This window comes from Staurois parvus, unplaced genomic scaffold, assembly GCF_062004578.1.
Source record: "Staurois parvus isolate SC_StPar_1 unplaced genomic scaffold, SC_StPar_1.0 ptg000198l, whole genome shotgun sequence".
Lineage (NCBI taxonomy): Eukaryota > Metazoa > Chordata > Amphibia > Anura > Ranidae > Staurois > Staurois parvus.
In genome coordinates this window covers 9,383,001-9,404,489 of record NW_028317994.1, presented here as the reverse complement: position 1 = coordinate 9,404,489, position 21,489 = coordinate 9,383,001, and the positions used below count along the sequence as shown (strand labels likewise).

General features: G+C 44.4%; 1 protein-coding gene across 1 annotated transcript in view; it reads left to right on the top strand.

Annotated features, from left to right (window-relative positions):
* The window catches only part of LOC149461580 (uncharacterized), a 94,574-nt gene that overhangs the window by 36,569 nt on the left and 36,516 nt on the right, over nucleotides 1-21,489 (top strand). Inside the window, exon 3 of the mRNA XM_089678096.1 lies at nucleotides 2,456-2,776. Within this exon, the coding sequence (XP_089534222.1) occupies nucleotides 2,456-2,776 (321 nt within the window). The remainder of the gene's footprint in view (nucleotides 1-2,455; nucleotides 2,777-21,489) is intronic.

Genomic DNA, 21,489 nt, shown 5'->3' with positions numbered 1-21,489 from the left:
ATGTTGAAGTCACTGAGAATGATTGTGGGAATTTCAGAAGAGAAGAGAGAAGACTGGTCCAGAGGGTGGTAGATCACAGCAATTCTGAAAGAAATAGGAGAAAATAGACATATACTGTGAGCTTCAAATGATGAGAGGGACAGAGAGGGAGGAGAGTGAATCACAGGTGCTCTGTGGGGATAGGGGGATTCCACTCCACCTTGCGTCCACTGGGTCTAGAGTGAGTCCAGAGAAGACCATCATGGGAGAGGGAAGCAAGGTTTTGGTGATTATAATATATAAAGATTGTGGGGTGGAGAAAAGGGGTGCAGGAAACAGAGTTTAAGGAGAGAGGACACAGCTGTGAAAAGGAGAGGTAGAGAGCACATGTTACAGAGAGGAAGGAGAGCTTAATGTGGAAACAAGGTCCCCTGCAGTCTGGTGTTTTGCAAAGTAGCTTGCTGTAGAGTTTTCCTTCCTGCAATCGCTGAAGTGCCACTTAATTAACAAACCCCCCTTATTGGAAGAACCCCAAAATGCACCACCCTGACATGTGCCCCCCCCCCAGCATGTGTCTCCCCCATATAGGTGATTTAGATTTATACTGTGGTGGGTGAGTGTGGAATTTGCAAAAAATCTATCAGAAGTTAATATAAGGCATGCAGCTATCAAAGCAACTTTTTCACACCACAATCAAACTGCAAGAGGACCAAGAGGGCAGGGTTGTATCTTGATTAAGATCAGTCATAATTTATTTAAGAGACTTAAAGACAAAATAAACAACACAATAATGCGAACAGGGCTACAGAAGAATTGGAAGCAGCAGTAACATAAATGCAAGTTTACCAGAAAGACATTGAGAGCAGTCAGCCTATATTCAGTTTAAGGTGGATGGGAAGCAGCAGTAATATAAATGCAAGTTTTCCTGTGAAGGGAGAGGAGATGTTCAGATGAGTAAGATCAGAGGTGCCACTTAACTAACGAACCGCAATTTATTGGATCAAACCCAACATGCACCATCCTGGCATGTGCGCCCCGGCATGATCATTTTTATTTAGCCACCACTCAAAGAGCCTAAGTGTATACCAGTGGGTCTATACAGTAAATGTTATTGGGCTGTCATTTGTTCTGCACCTCCAGGTGGTTGCATATCAGGAGTCTGGAATACCAAGGTGCTCTCATATACACATAATGACAGAAACTTGCGGTTGTTATTGCATACCACATTTCACTATTACTAAAGTCAGCCATCAACCTGGATTTCCAAAGCTTCTGGTCCACTCTTTGATAACATAGAGCTGGAATTCTCTCACTTGGAATTTCCTGCTTGGTAAAGACAGTGCCAGTTTCATGCACTTCATATGTATTTTTGTGAAATGCAAATAAAATAATCATCAATTACTTTGCTATTTTTCCATTTATTCACCATTTTCCATTTCTTTAATTATTTGATCTGTGATTATCTGTTTTATTCCTATTAGATATCCACTGTTTTGTACTGTAAGATGAAAATGTTCAACATTTATAAACTTGGAAGTGAACTTTTTCATAAAGATTTAGCTAAAACATTCTCATATATATTTAGCTGTCTGTATGTGGGTATCCCCTGCACAAATTGGAGTAATTAGATATTTTAAGTTCATTTTAATTAAAATATTTTTTTCAGAAAAATATTACATTAACAGAACATTTTCCCGTAAAAACTGTATTGCACATTGTTTCTCCTTTTTACAATAATCAAATGTAATACTATCATGTTTTATTTTTAACATTTTAACTGTTATTTAATGTGTATTAATTAGTTAATGTATCTATTCATTTTTTATTTATTTATTTATTTATTTTGTTTTACTAAAATGACCCGTTGTGCATACCCCTTTCTTACATTTGTAGTTCTATATGGAAAGGACTAACAATTCAGTTATTTACCACATTTTCACTAAAAATCACTGAATAGTTTTCAAGTGTTCTAATAATTCATGTTCTATTCACCAGCTTTGTATGAACATACTCAGCCTCATTCAGTGAAGACTTGTACCAATAGCAATTTTCAGACTAATGAAAGTCAAAATCTAATTGGTTATTACTGAATTTAAGAATTAGATTAAAGAAGTAGCAGTCTTTGGTAAATAAGGTCAATTATGCTAAGACTATTTCAAAGTAATGATCATGTTTGATTATTTTTCCTTTGTTCACTAATAACTGCTGACATTGCTTTAGTCTGCCTGGTAACATGTAATAATGTATGATATACAATATACAAGAAATAACTATTAAAGCATTTTTTTTAAATTACTGGTAACATTAATTACTAATACGTTGTTTAGTGGTCCTTTAAAGTTTTATAAAGCAACTCGAACCATGCTTCCAATTGTAGACTTACACTGATTTGAGACAAAACACTTATCTGTAGAAAATATTAAGCACTTAAGTGCTAAAATGTGTTAATTAACCAAGATGTGCTACTTTGTCTTAGGCCTCAGCCCGGAGCTGCCAAAGAGTAATTTGTCTCCTGTCTCACATCATCCTGAGACTTCAACAGTGCCTCAGCTGCCCGAAAGTTCTCATTCAGACATTTCTGATGCCAGTAAAGAATCTAATAGCATTGATGACATTTTTACTGAAAACGACCAAATTTCCAACCTAAGTGAAGGAACTATAGCACCAGAAGTGGAAAACAGCGTTCAGGATCTACCAACAACCACACCAGAACCATCTGTAACTGAGTCACAAGTAACGCCTAATGAGGAAATCGAGGCTGATGCATTATTAGAAGAAACATCAGAAGAACTTGGAGGTAAGGCAGAAATGTTCCTGTAAAATCATTTAAGCTATGAACTTCATACACATCACAAATAATAAATATACAGGATTAACAAAACTTAGCTATTTAATTTCATTACATTTTTCTACTTGTATATTAAACAATTATAAAGCATCACATACATTAGTGACTTAATCTAGTGCATATGAAAGCATGAGCCTGTGAATTAAGAAATTAAGTTAATAATTAGGCGGTAAATACAGGAGTTGGTAGCATCACAGATTTAACTAGATAAAAGAATTCTGCTTAGATGATGTTCTACAAACAAGATTAACTGTCTAGTCTGCAATGGCACACAACGTTCTTCCATAAGACTATTAGAAATTTGGCTTTAACACCAGTTTGTAAACTCTTAGGAAGTATCTTGATTTTGTTATGACTGACTCCTAAAATGCTACCTAATTGTCATTTGAAGCTATATCCTAGTGTAGCCCTCTTTTGGAGGAGGGGGCGGGGGTATGACAAATGGCTGACCCCAAACAAGACAGTGTGCTAAACCTGTAGATAAATAAGAGAACCAGAACCTTCTCTAAGTGTGCTAAGTGGAAGACATTGTTTGACAATAAAGTTGGCAGTGCCTCCACCCAGAACAGGGACTCTGTGAAGAGAGGGCATTCCCTTCCTGGAAGATTAACCAGTAATCAAAGACTAATCAAATTACTGTGACCAGCATATAACATTAACCATAAGTATATAGATGCACACCAGTACGGACATAATACAAGCTTTATATATAAGAAAATATTATTAATGCATCCAATATAAATGTAAACCCAAACAGGTATTATCGAAAAGGGCCAAGCAAGAGTATGGGTGGAATTGTGCATATATATGACGTGCTCATTGGATGTCTAACCTGGCTTTAGCCTATGCTGGTTATTGAGTCCTGAGCTAAAACTAGCTATAGAATCCCAGACCAGAAAGTATAGGGTTAATTAAAATACTTGGATCTTCATATAAACTATATTGCAAAAAACAGGTTTACCTACTAATACATACTGGAAGGTGACCACTACACATATACAGTAGTACAGATCTAAATATCTGGCACTGTGCAAGTGAGATAATTACAGGGATACATCCATCCAAAGGATTCAGATACACACTCAAGAAGCTATGTGTAGCTGCAGTTAAACTATTTTAGCAGGAATACTTGTCTGATAGTCTCTGCTTCTGATCTGGGTGAAATGCAACAGCAAAAGCAGCTTCTGTGTGGGTAAGGTCAGGTGGCTCAGTTCTGTGTCTATTTCCTGGAGTTCTGCCCCCCCCCCCAAACCTTTATATATATATTACAGGGTTTCTGACCTAGCTAGCAGGGATAGGAAGTACCCGTCCGTAACGAACTCTATGGTAAATAACAAAAAATGGCTAGTTACAAATACAGACAGCAGAGGACAGAAAATCCCTATATACATGTAATATTTTGTACTTATTTTCACATCACTAATATTCCCTATTATTGGCATGTATGATAATGACTGTGACTCCCTTACACCAATATATATGTCTACACAAAAAAATTATTATAAATAATCTTGCAAATTCACTGAAATAATTATGCTGGGCAACTCTGCTGCAGAAAGCATAGCCATTTATTATACTATTATACTGAAACTGCAATTATGAAATTAGCACAGTTTTATTAGGAATAGAGTTCCATGGAAATATTACAAGCATATGTATGAATACTCAAGCCTTATGAATATAAATAAGATTTCTCCTTCCTCAACATACAAGGAGCCTCTTGCATCCGCTGTAAGCATTTCCTATATTTAAATAAGTATGCTTCACCAGGTGAATATCCCAAAAGACAACTGTAGCTCCATATACTAATAAAGATGATTGTAAATTGTACTCCATGCACACAAGGCAATTCACTTGGTGAACTGCATCGATAGTTACATGATTAAAGTATCATCTGCTGTAAGATGTAAAGGTTTTTATATATACAAACCCACTTTCATAAACATCAGGATGTATATCCTATTTAGCTTCAACTACAAGTGCATTTCTATCAAAATAAGCACTTTCCTAAGGTTTTCAACTTAGTATGCGCACAAAGTAACCACTTACATAATCTCACACACACCTTGAAAAATTCCTATTACTGAATCAAAACATAAACACAATAAAAAATACATTTATTAAATTATATGTGAACCCTCACCTTGTAAAACAACCCATTCAGTTTAAAATAGAAATGACAAGAAAAATGTTTGTGTGTATATGTATATGTATATATATATATATATATATATATATATACATTAACATTATACACAGTATAACTATATATATATATATATATATATATATATATATATATATATATGTGTGTATAAACCGTTATAGATCCCTTTTTTATATGTTACCACATACCCTCTGTTCGCAACTGCCTAGATAGGTAGGGGAGGAGAAACAGCAGGACATTGACTTTCCCAGTGAATGGCTGCGAGGGAAGGGGAGGGGGTGTGTCAGGCTGATATGCTCTCATGCCTAGTGTAGTCAGTTTTAATAGTAAAGCAGAAGGACTGGCAGGAACACCATGGATTTCACACAAAGAAAGCAGGATACTTTTTCATACATGTCTAACAACCTGCTGTAAATGTCAGTGGCAGCCACGTGTTAAATGATAGCCATGTGGAACTTGAATGCTGAATTGCAGGACTTTACTGAAGAACAGTGCCCCAGGATACTACATTTCCCAGAGGGGCTTGTGGGTGGGTGGGGGCATATATAACTAAAAGCCCGGGAGACTGATCAGGAAGTGGGAGGAGGGAGATCGAGAGAGGAGGAAGTATGCTGATGGCTTGATGGCTGGAATAAAAGTAAAGGAAGATCCTCCTGCGCTAAAAATGGGGCCCTAACACTCAAGCTGCCGACACTAACCTCTTACCTTATGAGTGAAGTGACTAGATAAAACAAAACAGTGTAGCGCTAAATAAATAATATAATATATTATATTGTGAAAAAATATTGAAAAAATATAAATAAGGCCCCCCAGTGCATATAAAGGGTATATTATAAGTGCAACACGTGAATTCCCTATGGGAATAAATAAGTGCAAATGTGTCCAGTGTCCTATCTAAGACTCGTGACTAACATACTGTACAAACAACACAATAAAACCAATATAATGATATATGAATCCACACAAATGAATAAATTGTAAACAGATAGGGGGCGCGCGTGAGGCACGCCGCCGCCCTATCTGTCCCGCCGATCAACGCCGCGGATGTCAGTCGCCGGGTCACAGCTGGTCCTTACCGGCTGTTTCCCAGCACTCGGTGGCAAACAGTGACAGACAGCACAGCTGCAGTAGCTGTGCTGTCTGACACTTCCCTGACAGCTGGAGGACGAGCTGATAGAGAAAGAAGAGTTTCTCTCTCTCAATCAGCGGTGTCCCGTGCAGCACACACCCCCACCCCCTAGTAAAAACATTCCCCTCACACTGATAACCCTTTCCCTGCAAAATAAAGTTAACCCCTTCCTCCCCAGTGCCATTAGTACAGTGTCAGTGTTTTTTTTTTTGCACTGATTACTCTATTAGTGTTTTTGGGGATGTCAGTGACCCCAAATCAGTACCCCCCAATGTCAGAATGTCCGCCGCAGTCCCGCAGTCCTGCCATAACTCGCTGGTCGCTGCCATAAGTCACCAATCGCCGCCATAATTTGCTGATCGCCGCCATTATTAGTATAAAAAAAAAAAAAAATCCCAGTATCTTTCCCGCCATTTGTAAACGTTATAACTTTCATGTAAACCAATTAATTTACACATATTGTTTTTTTTTTTTTAGCAAAGACATGTCGCAGAATTCATTTTGGCAGAAATTTATGACTAAATTTGATTTTTGCATTTTTTTTTACTGGACATGTTTCATAGCAAAAAGTCCAAAATATTGTTTTTTTTTTCCTCAAAATTGTCAGCCTTATTTTTTATAGCGCAAAAAATAAAAACCGCACAGGCAATCAAATACCACCAAAAGAAAGCTCAATTTGTGGGGAAAAAAGGATGTAAATTTCATTTATGTACCAAATTGCATGACCGCGCAATTGTCCGTTAAACTAGCTCAGCGCTGTATAGCAGAAAAATGCCGTAAATTGCAGTATTTATACCATAGTTTGTAGACGCTATAACTTCCACACAAAGCAATCAATATACACTCATTGGGATTTTTTTTACCAAAAACATGTAGCAGAATACATTTTGGCCTAAATTTATAACCAACTTTGAGTTTACTATATATTTTTTATAGCTGAAAGTAAAAAATATTGTTTTTCTTCAAACGTTTTGGCCTTTTTTTGTTTATAGCGTGAAAAATAAAAAGCGCACAGATGGTCAAATACCACCGAAAGAAAGCTCTATTTGTGTGAAAAAAAGGGCGTAAATTTTGTTTGGGTGCAGCATTGCATGACCGCGCAATTATCAGTTGGATTAGTGCAGCGCCGAGTAGCAAAAAGAGGCCTGGTCATTAAGGGGGGTAAATCCTCTGGAGCTCAAGTGGTTAATGGCCAAAATGCCCACTCACCTCCTTACATCGACCCTACAGGGTCAGCTCGCTCAGAGTATTGAGTATCTGAATAGTACCAGGATACCTCCCAGGTCCACTTCACAGTAATAAGCGCTTCAATCCTTCCTTATATTGCACAGCCAACAATATTCTCCGTGTGCTCTGACATGGAGAAGATCCCATGCTGGCCTTATGGTGGTAGTGTGTTGAGGATGGAGACCGCTTATATGTTGGACCTTCTGGAAGCAGATCTAAAATGGCTGAAAGGAGGAAAGTGTCACTTCCTGTCCAGGGAACACTTTCCTCCTTTCGGCCATTTTAGATCTGCTTCCAGAAGGTCCAACAGATAAGCGGTCTCCATCCTGAACACACGGCCACCATAGGGCCAACATGGAATCTTCTCCATGTCAGAGCACATGGAGAATATTGTTGGCTGTGCAATATAAGGAAGGATTGAAGCAATATCCTTACGGATTGCGTCAATCTTGTTTTGGAAATGATTGGCAATCTCGTGGGCGGTGAGTGAGGTGCTGAGTGGAGGTGGGGGGGAGAGAGCAGGGATTTGAAAGTGGTGAAGACAGGTGGAGAGGTGTTGATGAGGGTTACGAAATAGGCTTGTTTGGCGGCGTGGAGGGAGGAGGTGTAGGTGAGGAAGGCGGATTTGTAGAGGGAGAATGCTCTAGGGGATCTGGTTTTGCGCCATGATCGCTCCAGCGTGCGACTGCATCGTTTGAGACATTTTGTATGGTCGTTCTGCCAGGGTTGAAGCGGTCGGGGTCTGATGTTACACGGGGTTAGGGGTGCCAGGGAGTCTAGGGTAGCTGACAGTGATATATTTTACAATATTTATATATATTTTACAATATTTTTTCACAATATAATATATTATATTATTTATTTAGCGCTACACTGTTTTGTTTTATTTGATGGCTGGAATGTTGGACCAGGCCGCAGAGCCAGAGTCAGAGAGGGAGGAGAAGCAGAAAGAGTATGCTGATTGTCAGTCTTGCCACACTGCCCAGTGAGCCAATCTGAAAGCAGGAAACCAGCCATGATGCCGGATCAGGACTGGAGAGTCCACGAGGGCCCCCATCTGCAGGAAAAGACAGACTGCTAAGACCTGTTAGACACCATTAATCGGGTGAGAGAGTCCCATACACCCACTAACTGAGAGAACCTTGACAATTTTATCACATCTGCTATCTACCTGCACATTGTCGCGGACATTGCACATACTGTAGTTACCCCAGTTTGCAGCCTAGTTTTCTCAGCCACCATTCTTGGAATACATTTGCATTTCAGTCTCATCATCCAAGCTGATCGAAGGGCACACAACTGCAGGCCAAAATACATCAGTGCCGACTGAAACAGCAATTCACCCTTCCCAGTTGAACATGATTTCTACTACTGTTGCCTGTGCTCTTGTCACTCAGAGAGAGAGTTGTTCTTGCTTTCAGACACTTATGCCAACTGTTACACTTTATTACTTCAAATCCATCCTTGTAAAGTACCTTAAAGGGGACCTTACATCAGTTCACCACCAATAAGAGGAGAAGTACTTATTAATTATCATCTACACCTTAGATCTTCTTCACACCAATTGGGCCCCAACTAGCAGGCAGAAGACTCCATATTGTTCTTAAAGGGACATTGGTTGAATATAGTGGAGAGCTCTCTCCATTTTTCAAATCTAATCCTTGCTATTAGGTTCTGATGACCCACAGTGAGCTTACCTGTTTATTGATAGTTGTTCTTGCTCGCTGGAGATTCAACAGTCACCTAATATTGAAGGCAGTGGATTATTTCTGCAAGGCGGCCTGCTAACAGTTATTGGTACTTTTCTGTGGATGCTGTTACTTTTACTTACAGTTGACAAGAGTGATTATATTGCGGCATATGCCAATGCTATTTTGTGTTTTTATGATCGAGCTACGTTCAAACTCAATATAAACTTCATATTGATTTACACTAACGTGTGTGAGTCCATTCTGCAGTGGTGACATTCAGGTCACAAGAGTGCGGTGATGTCAGCAGAGGATGGCCTTTCAGAAAGAAGTCCAGATTGACAGGGAACCCAAAAATTACTAAGCAACCCTAGAGGGGGTAGTGCTACACAAGTACATGGTACACCAGGAACATATCAAGAATAGGAAATGTTGGGTTTACATATTCTTTAAATGTCCTTCAAAGTAAATCCACGTCAGTCAGGATGTCCAGCAATGCTATCCACATCAATCACGATATCTAGCAATGTAATCTTCATCAAGTGGGCTGATTTTTACCATCACTTAATGACAGATTCCCTATCAACCTTATCAACATAGAATAAAAATCAAGAAAACCTCCTGAAACAAAAGTCCACTTTTTAAAGGGAAAGGCAAAAAGATTTAAAAAATGCAGCTTGACCTTATAAAAAGACCTTATCAACATATAATAAAAACCAAAATAGCCCCCCCCCCCCCTAAAAATGCAACTCCCAAAATATCACCTCCTGAAACAAAAACCCACTTATTTAGCTAACTTTTTTTTTTTTTTAGAGAAGTCTTACTTGGACTCAAGGTTCTCTCTGTCACTCTCTCTGCTATGGGAGCCTGCTACTGGGTAGAATGGCTGAGTGACAACAGAACACTAAAACTTGCTGCCTAATTGCTTTGGAGAACCCATTAGGGTCCACTCTGTTAATCAGGAACTGACCTGAGTTTAGTGGATCAGACAAGCAGAACTGTTTGTTCTATGAATCTATTGCATTGAAATTGAGTTTGTTTGCTTTGCTGAATAAAAGGGCAAGACGGACTAGTTTGGTTTGTTCCTGGGTGTCCCTGTCTCACTTATGGTTCACCACTGCAGATACCAGTTAAGCCTGTCCTTACATTATATGTAAATGTATGTATAATTATTATGTAGACTATGTGAACACTAGCGACATTTGTTGAGGCTCATAGGATGGAAAAGTGAAAAAAGAATTGTATGTTCATCATTTCCCAGTTAGGACCAGTTAGGGTCATGTCACATAAGCAATTTTGTAGTTTCTACAGCTTGTGCGTCCTGCTGTTGTGATGTTATAGGAGCTAATCACTCCCCTTAGCTTTTATATTAAGGAAAAATTACATTTTGGCCAATGCAATGTCTGTGTTACATTTTCATAAACAAGTTGGAGCTCATTCACCAAGTGGCTGACATTTTACATTGTTTAAGCTAGCTAAAGATTCATCAGCTACAGTAGCTAATCATGTTATCCAATGCAGCTGCTGATGATCATGAAACACCAGAAGTTTGTATCTGCATAGCCAAACACTGGGATAGATTTACTAAAGACAAATAGAATGTGCACATTGCAAATGAAGTTGCACTCTTCAATTGCAGTTTCTCCAGAGATTAGTAAATGAGGGGAAGCTCTGCTGACTTCCATCATCCAGTCCTGTGCAAGCAAAAATTACTTTTTTATATTCCTTATGTGTGATTTGGTATTCTTTACAAAGTGAAGCTTCATTTCAAGTTTTGGAGCAACTACACTTGCAAATTTAACAGTATAGTTGCCTTTAGCAAATCCACTGCTATGTTTCGAGCTAAAGAACAGATAAATAAACCACAATTCTTTGCTATAAAGTTACTAGTATCACATGACCCTTAGGTCTCAAGTTTCCAAATGGAAGAAATTCAGCACTGTTGATACTACCCCTATCATGTTGAAAGGAGCAAAAATTAAATCAAAGACTGGAAAGAAACAGGCATTGAAGTGACATTTTAGGCACAACTCTGGGAAACCATAACATTATCCCTTGAAGTGACACTGTGCTTGCACTTTAGGGATTAGTAGCTCATATGTCATGGGGATCCAGAAAAGCAGATTTACTTCCCTGATCATCTGCTCCTCCCCAATGCTAGATCAGTCCCTGCAGCATCTTCTCTCCTACCCTCCACCTAGTCTATGGTTCAGACATCATCATGACAAAGGGCTGTGGATAAGGGGGTACCACCAGTCCTCTTGTACGGGGCCAAGGCCAGCAGGGGGGCCCAGGTAGTTGGGTGAATTGGATGTGGACAGGGAGGGTGTTCAACAAGGTGAGGGGCAATTACTGAAACTGATCCCCTGTATGGCTCTCTCTGCTGCATCTGAAAGCTGTATTCTTCTCCTCTCCAGGTTCCAGTAATTGCCCCCCGCCCCCCACACACACACTCACCATGCCAATCACCTTCCCTGTGCACATCTGATTCACCCAGCTGTCTCGGTATCCACAGTGCCAGCTTTCCTCCTCTCCTTCCCACCGCCAGCTGAAAGCACACAATAGGATCCTTCAGGATGGGGAGTGGGGGAAGGGGCCGATAATTATGTCACATTAACCAGCCCTTCCTTTTCTGAATGAACACAATGAGTGATCAGTACTGATCACTCACTGTGTTCATAACTGAAGCATAGATAACTGTGTTTTGTTTTGTTTTTTTGAAGGGGCCCTTTCAGGTTTGCTGCATGGGGCCCCGTGGTTTCTATCAGCAGCCCTGATCATTACCATTGCTGGGTCTATACTCCTGATCCAGATGTAAGGACACAGTGGGACAGTCCACCATTAGATCTACATCTGTCACCTACATCTGTGTGTATTTGTAACAAACTGTAAAATGTATTGAATAAGTTAGTAAGTATGCTTTAAGACACTAGAGACATTTTTCAGAAAATGGTGCATATCTGTTAGGGACCGACCGGCGATATCCTCTAGCGCTCCACAGAACGGGATTCCCCTGGGGCACGGAATCTAAGCTCCAACCTGCTTGTTCACCAGAGCCCCTGATGGTGGGGATGGACTTGGAGCAGGCCGAAACCAGGTCACGGGCCCTGGGTGCAACCAGCTGTGTTAGAGGCACTTATCGGTGGTACGTAGCAGGTGAGAGCCTGATGTGAAGAGGTGGAGTGAGAGCGAAGTCAGACAGGCCAGGTCGGTAATGGTGGAGGCAGAACGGTACAAAGCGGCAGGCAGAAGGATAAACGGGTCACAGGCAAGGTTCAGCAACAGTAGGTCAAACGTACAGGATAAGACAGGAGAATGGTCAGACAAGCCAGGGATCAGAGCAGGAGACAGTCAACGGATCAGGGTCAGGCAGGGTCGGCAACAAGGAAATCTCTCAGGAACACAGGATAACAGGAAAAGACCATACGGCAATTTGAGCATAGTCAGAGCATGTTTAAATAGGGCGCCCTGCGCTCTCATTGGTGCCAGGCGCGCGATCGTGAGTGCACATGCGCGACCGCCATTGCCGTTGCGGGTGCCCAGGTCCTAGTGCCCACACGCTAGTGCGCCCCGGCATAGCGCGCATGCGCAGACTCGCGCGCCGCAGTAAAGCCTGGGGTCCCTGACGTTGCCCCCCCATGGGCAGCCTCCAGATGCCCAACCGATTTCTCCATTGAGGTTGGTTGTGAAGGAATTCCTGAATCAATCTAGGAGCATGGACATTTTGAGCAGGTTCCCACGAATTCTCCTCTGGCCCATAGCCTTTCCACTTGATGAGGTATTGCGTTTGACAACCCCTCCTCCTGCAGTCAATAATCGCTTCTACCTCAAATTCCTCTTCTCCATCAATGTCTATGGCCTCTGGAGGTCTAGATCTACGATCTGAAAAAGGATCTGGTACTGCGGGTTTCAACAGAGACACATGAAAAAAGGGTGTATTTTTAAAGATTCGGGAAGTGCCAGCTTATATGCAACTTCATTGATATTACGTTCTACTCGGAAAGGGCCCACAAATTTGGGTGCCAATTTCCTTGATGGGCATGCCAGTTTCAGATTGGTCGTTGCCAACCAAACTTGGTCTCCTGGGTGTACAACCAATTCCCCTCTTCTTCTTTTATCAAACATTTTCTTACTATCCTCCTGGGCCTTTGCCATGGTCTCCTGTAAAAATGTATTATTGGTCGTAAAGAAATGTGAGTAATGAACACAAGCGTGGGATTGGAGCCCTGAACTGTTACTATTTTTAATGTAAGTGCGCTTTCTATTGTTTGTGACACTTGGTAATAAACATATTACACAATGGAAGCTTGTGTTTTATGTTCCATATGAGTGATTGGCGCAGCATTTAACCTTACTTGGAGAAAGGAGTCAGTATTGAAGTGCGGATCCCTGGGGGGAGATTCATATACAATGTGAGCAGTTGTTTGGAGTGATACTTACCTGGAGGATCTGTGAGAGGGATCCTAACAAACGCTTTGACTCGCAAGGGTCGAATCCTTAAGGTGAGAGGCTGATTCAGCCGGTGTTCGGATGATCTCAACTATCAACTCACTTCTATACACAAATATCAGCACGAGTGTTTTGTGTTCACCTGAGTGTGATCATTTTTAATTTGGACTTTATATACACGGAAATATATGTTTTTTGTGTGTAGGTGCATGTATTGAGTTCACATATATGCACATTTGGATTGTTTTCACTTTATGGGGTTTATATATATGTGTTAATGCACATTGTTGATGTGTGTGTGTGTATATATATATATATATATATATATTCATTTGCAATGAGCACATAATATTTTTTAGTTGATATGATTATGTTCACTTTAGTAATTTAGGTTTAATCACATATATGTTTTATGTGCATGATTTCACACTAGTGGACACTTATTTCTTATTTGATATTTATCCACTAGGTATTTTGGTTCACATGTTTATTTTAATTTAAGTGAGTAGCGCTACATTGGTTCCACATGTTTATGCTGAAGATCATTGGTATATGATTTAATGTGAGCAGCTTCTCGGGATTTCTTAATTAATTAATTTTTTGAAGGTATTCTGAGCGCAGGAGGTTCACACCATTACTGTTAAGGTCAGTATCCGTGTTCACACACAACAGAGTCGGGGGGGCCTAGTGGTGGACACTGCTCCCGTGGAAGGTCCTGCGGGGTCCCTAGCAGGAGGCGAACTAACCGGGTCTGATGCTATGATAGCAGGTGCGGCTAGGGTCTGGACACGTCCCTCCAGATGCTTATATCCTTCCTCTAGCATTTTAACGGCTTGAGTGAGCGCCGCCAGGTCTTGACACATCTCTTCCCAGAGAGAGGGTCCTCTTCCAAGCTCAGCCATGGCCGTATGGTTCCGTTAGGGACCGACCGGAGGTATCCTCTAGCACTCCACAGAACGGGATTCCCCCGGGACGTGGAATCTAAGCTCCAACCTGCTTGTTCACCAGAGCCCCTGATGGTGGGGATGGACTTGGAGCAGGCCAAAACCAGGTTGTGGCCCCTGGGTGCAACCAGCTGTGGTAGAGGCACTTGCCGGTGGTACGTAGCAGGTGAGAGCCTGATGTGAAGAGGTGGAGGGAACGAAGTCAGACAGGCCAGGTCGGTAACGGTGGAGGCAGAATGGTACAAAGTGGCAGGCAGAAGGATAAACGGGTCACAGGCCAGGTTCAGCAACAGGAGGTCAAACGTACAGGATAAGACAGGAGAATGGTCAGACAAGCCAGGGATCAGAGCAAGAGACAGTCAACGGATCAGGGTCAGGCAGGGTCAGCAACAAGGCAATCTCTCAGGAACACAGGATAACAGGAAAAGACCATACGGCAATTTGAGCATAGTCAGAGCATGTTTAAATAGGGCGCCCTGCGCTCTCATTGGTGCCAGGCACACGTCCGCGATCGCGAGTGCGCCTTCATGACCGCTGTTGCCGTCACAGGCGCCCAGGTCCTAGTGCCCGCATGCTAGTGCGCCCCGGCATACCGCGCATGCGCAGACTCGCGCGCTGCGGTAAAGCCTGGGGTCCCTGACAATATCCCTAAGTGCTATTGTTGGATTGCAGTAACAGTAGCAGTCTTGCACTGGTCTGACGTTAGAAAAGCATGTTGATGGGTGCAGAATGGTGCAGCAGCAGTAATCACACTGAGTCCAGTTGCAAATAACCTAACTTGTATTGAGGTAATGGCCCAAAGTCACAAACAGCCCAACGGAAATACACCCAACTGGGAACACCCACAGTTCTGTTTGGCAATGTAAAGCAGGGCAGTTTCTGATGCACTGACAGTATCTGTCTCAGAGGGTGGAATGTGGCCTGGTGAGTCTGTATCCAAGTGGAAGTATTCCTTGAAGGTAAAGCGTGTCCCTGTCCTATCCCTGCTCATCCAGAACCTTTCCCTACTGCTATTAACATTTCCTGACAGATGGGTAACCCGTGCCTACTCTGTCCACTTACAAAATGCATGCCAAGCACATGAGCCGGGTCTTAAATAGACTCTGCCTGACCCAATATGGCAACCAGAGACACATGGGACAGCAACATCTAACCAGATCACTTCCCAGTGGCCCCTGCAATGGAGAAAATAGACTGCACCTGCCTACAAGCAGAAATATTATTGATTGTATATGTTAAGAAACTTAGAAACAAGAACCCTTTGTTGAATAAGACTGTTTTTGTAAAGAAATAGGCATATTAAATGTAACACCACAACTTGCATGCATAATAGAAGCAATATGCATATATGATTTCATGACTTTATGTATAAAATAGATCATAATATCCCTGAAGAGTTTATATTTTAATACATACAGAAATCTGACATGTTGGCCTACTTACTTTATGGTCATAGAAAAGGAGCAACAATACAATATGGAAAATTGGACAGCCAAATCTTCCCACTGCAACCTTTAAGAGGTCATCCCACTTGCCCTGTCAGATATTTATTTTCCCTTGCAAAAAAGATAAAAGCAATGGGTGATCCAAACCCGCCAATGTTCAACCATATCTAAAATACAGTTTTGAGTACATTGACATTCACCATTGAATAATAATAATAATAACTTAACTGTGTTTTTACTAAGGTGTAATTTGCAAATTACATAATTATTAATGCTTTTAATAACATTATGGTAAAGTAGGTGATGATGTGAAAAGTATAATAATTTTTTTCAAGCTATCAGGTTTCATACGTGAATTCATAACATGAGCTGCATCACTATACTTTGGTCTATATAAGAAAGTTCAAGCTTTTAGTAGTATGTGTATTCAGACTGGATGTAGTTCCTTTATGCTAATTTGTAGTCTGTTTTTTCAAGTGTGATCTCTGATTAGCTGTAACAAGTACATTAACATTAGAGATGAGTGAAGAAATGAAAAATTCAATTCGACTGATTCGGCGAATTCGTGGACAATATTCGATTCGAGTCGAATAAATTTGCTGTGAATTTAACTTAAAAAAGGGTGTTTCTAGGCTTCAGAGAGACTTAATATTAGTGCAGAACACTGTACCTTTAATTTAAATGCCCTTGGAGTCTGCTGGGGAAGAGAAATAATACTGTCACTCAGTATGACATGCAGATGAGTGCCGTCGATCTTAGAATCACCGCACACTTCACTCATTTGGCCAGTCACAGGGCCAAAACCAGTGTTTGGAGCCACAGTGTGGCGGTGGAGGCAGCAGCAATGGGAGGCCATACAGCAACCTATGACAAAATGGAAACCAGCAGGAGTGTGAGGAGACCTGAAAGTGGCACATGGCAGAGTGGGAGCAATGGGAGGCGGTACAGGGACCCAGGTCACACTGTGGGCCCAGCAGCAGCGTGACCAGGCGGTACGGGGGTCCATGGCAGATTTGGGGCCTGGCAGCACCTATGGGAGGCCTGTAATCTGCCAGCACCCTATGACAAAATGGAACCCTGGGCAGGGGCAGGCAGAACCGCCGTATCTTTATCACGGTTTTCCCAGGCCACCGAATGGCGACGCTGCATATGCTGACGCAACGCTGTAGTCCCAACATGGGCCCCCTGGCCACGCTTGACTTTCTGGCCACATAGTCGACATACGGCTACGTTTACTTCCTCGGGCGGCTTGATGAAAAATTGCCACACCGCAGAGTAGGAAACTTTGCCTCCTCTACTCCTCACTGGCTGACTGCTACTTCCTCCGTGCACACCGGCACCACTACTGGCCGTGGTGGTAGGCTGCAGTGGAGCTGGTGCTCTACTCCGTGGCCGTTTGCCTCCACTGACACTGCTGCGACCCTGCTGCCTCCTGGCAGCAGCAATGGGAGGCCGTACAGGGACCCATGAGAGACTCTGGACTTGGCAGCAGCATGAGGAGGCGGTATATAGGGGCCCATGGCAGATTAGGGGCCTGGCAGTAGCTATGGGAGGCCCGTAATCTGCCAGCACCCTATGTCAAAAAATTCAACACAACAGCAGTGTGTGAGGAGACCTGAAAGTGGCACATGGCAGAGTGTGGCGATGGAGACAGCAGCAATGGGAGGCCGTACAGGGACCCATGAGAGACTCTGGACTTGGCAGCAGCATGAGGAGGCGGTATATAGGGGCCCATGGCAGATTAGGGGCCTGGCAGCAGCTATGGGAGGCCCGTAATCTGCCAGCACCCTATGTCAAAAAATTCAACACACCAGCAGTGTGAAGAGACCTGAATGTGGCACATGGCAGAGTGTGGCGATGGAAACAGCAGCAATGGGAGGCCGTACAGGGACCCATGAGAGACTCTGGACTTGGCAGCAGCATGAGGAGGCGGTATATAGGGGCCCATGGCAGATTAGGGGCCTGGCAGCAGCTATGGGAGGCCCGTAATCTGCCAGCACCCTATGTCAAAAAATTCAACACAACAGCAGTGTGTGAGGAGACCTGAAAGTGGCACATGGCAGAGTGTGGCGATGGAGACAGCAGCAATGGGAGGCCGTACAGGGACCCATGAGAGACTCTGGACTTGGCAGCAGCATGAGGAGGCGGTATATAGGGGCCCATGGCAGATTAGGGGCCTGGCAGCAGCTATGGGAAGCCCGTAATCTGCCAGCACCCTATGTCAAAAAATTGAAAACACAAGCAGTGTGAAGAGACCTGAATGTGGCACATGGCAGAGTGTGGCGATGGAGACAGCAGCAATGGGAGGCCGTACAGGGACCCATGAGAGACTCTGGACTTGGCAGCAGCATGAGGAGGCGGTATATAGGGGCCCATGGCAGATTAGGGGCCTGGCAGCAGCTATGGGAGGCCCGTAATCTGCCAGCACCCTATGTCAAAAAATTGAAAACACAAGCAGTGTGAAGAGACCTGAATGTGGCACATGGCAGAGTGTGGCGATGGAGACAGCAGCAATGGGAGGCCGTACAGGGACCCATGAGAGACTCTGGACTTGGCAGCAGCATGAGGAGGCGGTATATAGGGGCCCATGGCAGATTAGGGGCCTGGCAGCAGCTATGGGAGGCCCGTAATCTGCCAGCACCCTATGTCAAAAAATTCAACACAACAGCAGTGTGTGAGGAGACCTGAAAGTGGCACATGGCAGAGTGTGGCGATGGAGACAGCAGCAATGGGAGGCCGTACAGGGACCCATGAGAGACTCTGGACTTGGCAGCAGCATGAGGAGGCGGTATATAGGGGCCCATGGCAGATTAGGGGCCTGGCAGCAGCTATGGGAGGCCCATAATCTGCCAGCACCCTATGTCAAAAAATTGAAAACACAAGCAGTGTGAAGAGACCTGAATGTGGCACATGGCAGAGTGTGGCGATGGAGACAGCAGCAATGGGAGGCCGTACAGGGACCCATGAGAGACTCTGGACTTGGCAGCAGCATGAGGAGGCGGTATATAGGGGCCCATGGCAGATTAGGGGCCTGGCAGCAGCTATGGGAGGCCCGTAATCTGCCAGCACCCTATGTCAAAAAATTCAACACACCAGCAGTGTGAAGAGACCTGAATGTGGCACATTGCAGAGTGTGGCGATGGAAACAGCAGCAATGGGAGGCCGTACAGGGACCCATGAGAGACTCTGGACTTGGCAGCAGCATGAGGAGGCGGTATATAGGGGCCCATGGCAAATTAGGGGCCTGGCAGCAGCTATGGGAAGCCCGTAATCTGCCAGCACCCTATGTCAAAAAATTCAACACAACAGCAGTGTGTGAGGAGACCTGAAAGTGGCACATGGCAGAGTGTGGCGATGGAGACAGCAGCAATGGGAGGCCGTACAGGGACCCATGAGAGACTCTGGACTTGGCAGCAGCATGAGGAGGCGGTATATAGGGGCCCATGGCAGATTAGGGGCCTGGCAGCAGCTATGGGAGGCCCGTAATCTGCCAGCACCTTATGTCAAAAAATTCAACACACCAGCAGTGTGAAGAGACCTGAATGTGGCACATGGCAGAGTGTGGCGATGGAAACAGCAGCAATGGGAGGCCGTACAGGGACCCATGAGAGACTCTGGACTTGGCAGCAGCATGAGGAGGCGGTATATAGGGGCCCATGGCAGATTAGGGGCCTGGCAGCAGCTATGGGAGGCCCGTAATCTGCCAGCACCCTATGTCAAAAAATTCAACACAACAGCAGTGTGTGAGGAGACCTGAAAGTGGCACATGGCAGAGTGCGGCGATGGAGACAGCAGCAATGGGAGGCCATACAGGGACCCATGAGAGACTCTGGACTTGGCAGCAGCATGAGGAGGCGGTATATAGGGGCCCATGGCAGATTAGGGGCCTGGCAGCAGCTATGGGAAGCCCGTAATCTGCCAGCACCCTATGTCAAAAAATTGAAAACACAAGCAGTGTGAAGAGACCTGAATGTGGCACATGGCAGAGTGTGGCGATGGAGACAACAGCAATGGGAGGCCGTACAGGGACCCATGAGAGACTCTGGACTTGGCAGCAGCATGAGGAGGCGGTATATAGGGGCCCATGGCAGATTAGGGGCCTGGCAGCAGCTATGGGAGGCCCGTAATCTGCCAGCACCCTATGTCAAAAAATTGAAAACACAAGCAGTGTGAAGAGACCTGAATGTGGCACATGGCAGAGTGTGGCGATGGAGACAGCAGCAATGGGAGGCCGTACAGGGACCCATGAGAGACTCTGGACTTGGCAGCAGCATGAGGAGGCGGTATATAGGGGCCCATGGCAGATTAGGGGCCTGGCAGCAGCTATGGGAGGCCCGTAATCTGCCAGCACCCTATGTCAAAAAATTGAAAACACAAGCAGTGTGAAGAGACCTGAATGTGGCACATGGCAGAGTGTGGTGATGGAGACAGCAGCAATGGGAGGCCGTACAGGGACCCATGAGAGACTCTGGACTTGGCAGCAGCATGAGGAGGTGGTATATAGGGGCCCATGGCAGATTAGGGGCCTGGCAGCAGCTATGGGAGGCCCGTAATCTGCCAGCACCCTATGTCAAAAAATTGAAAACACAAGCAGTGTGAAGAGACCTGAATGTGGCACATGGCAGAGTGTGGCGATGGAGACAGCAGCAATGGGAGGCCGTACAGGGACCCATGAGAGACTCTGGACTTGGCAGCAGCATGAGGAGGCGGTATATAGGGGCCCATGGCAGATTAGGGGCCTGGCAGCAGCTATGGGAGGCCCGTAATCTGCCAGCACCCTATGTCAAAAAATTGAAAACACAAGCAGTGTGAAGAGACCTGAAAGTGGCACATGGCAGAGTGTGGCGATGGAGACAGCAGCAATGGAAGGCCGTACAGGGACCCATGAGAGACTCTGGACTTGGCAGCAGCATGAGGAGGCGGTATATAGGGGCCCATGGCAGATTAGGGGCCTGGCAGCAGCTATGGGAGGTCCGTAATCTGCCAGCACCCTATGTCAAAAAATTCAACACAACAGCAGTGTGTGAGGAGACCTGAAAGTGGCACATGGCAGAGTGTGGCGATGGAGACAGCAGCAATGGGAGGCCGTACAGGGACCCATGAGAGACTCTGGACTTGGCAGCAGCATGAGGAGGCGGTATATAGGGGCCCATGGCAGATTAGGGGCCTGGCAGCAGCTATGGGAGGCCCGTAATCTGCCAGCACCCTATGTCAAAAAATTGAAAACACAAGCAGTGTGAAGAGACCTGAATGTGGCACATGGCAGAGTGTGGCGATGGAGACAGCAGCAATGGGAGGCCGTACAGGGACCCATGAGAGACTCTGGACTTGGCAGCAGCATGAGGAGGCGGTATATAGGGGCCCATGGCAGATTAGGGGCCTGGCAGCAGCTATGGGAGGCCCGTAATCTGCCAGCACCCTATGTCAAAAAATTCAACACACCAGCAGTGTGAAGAGACCTGAATGTGGCACATGGCAGAGTGTGGCGATGGAAACAGCAGCAATGGGAGGCCGTACAGGGACCCATGAGAGACTCTGGACTTGGCAGCAGCATGAGGAGGCGGTATATAGGGGCCCATGGCAGATTAGGGGCCTGGCAGCAGCTATGGGAAG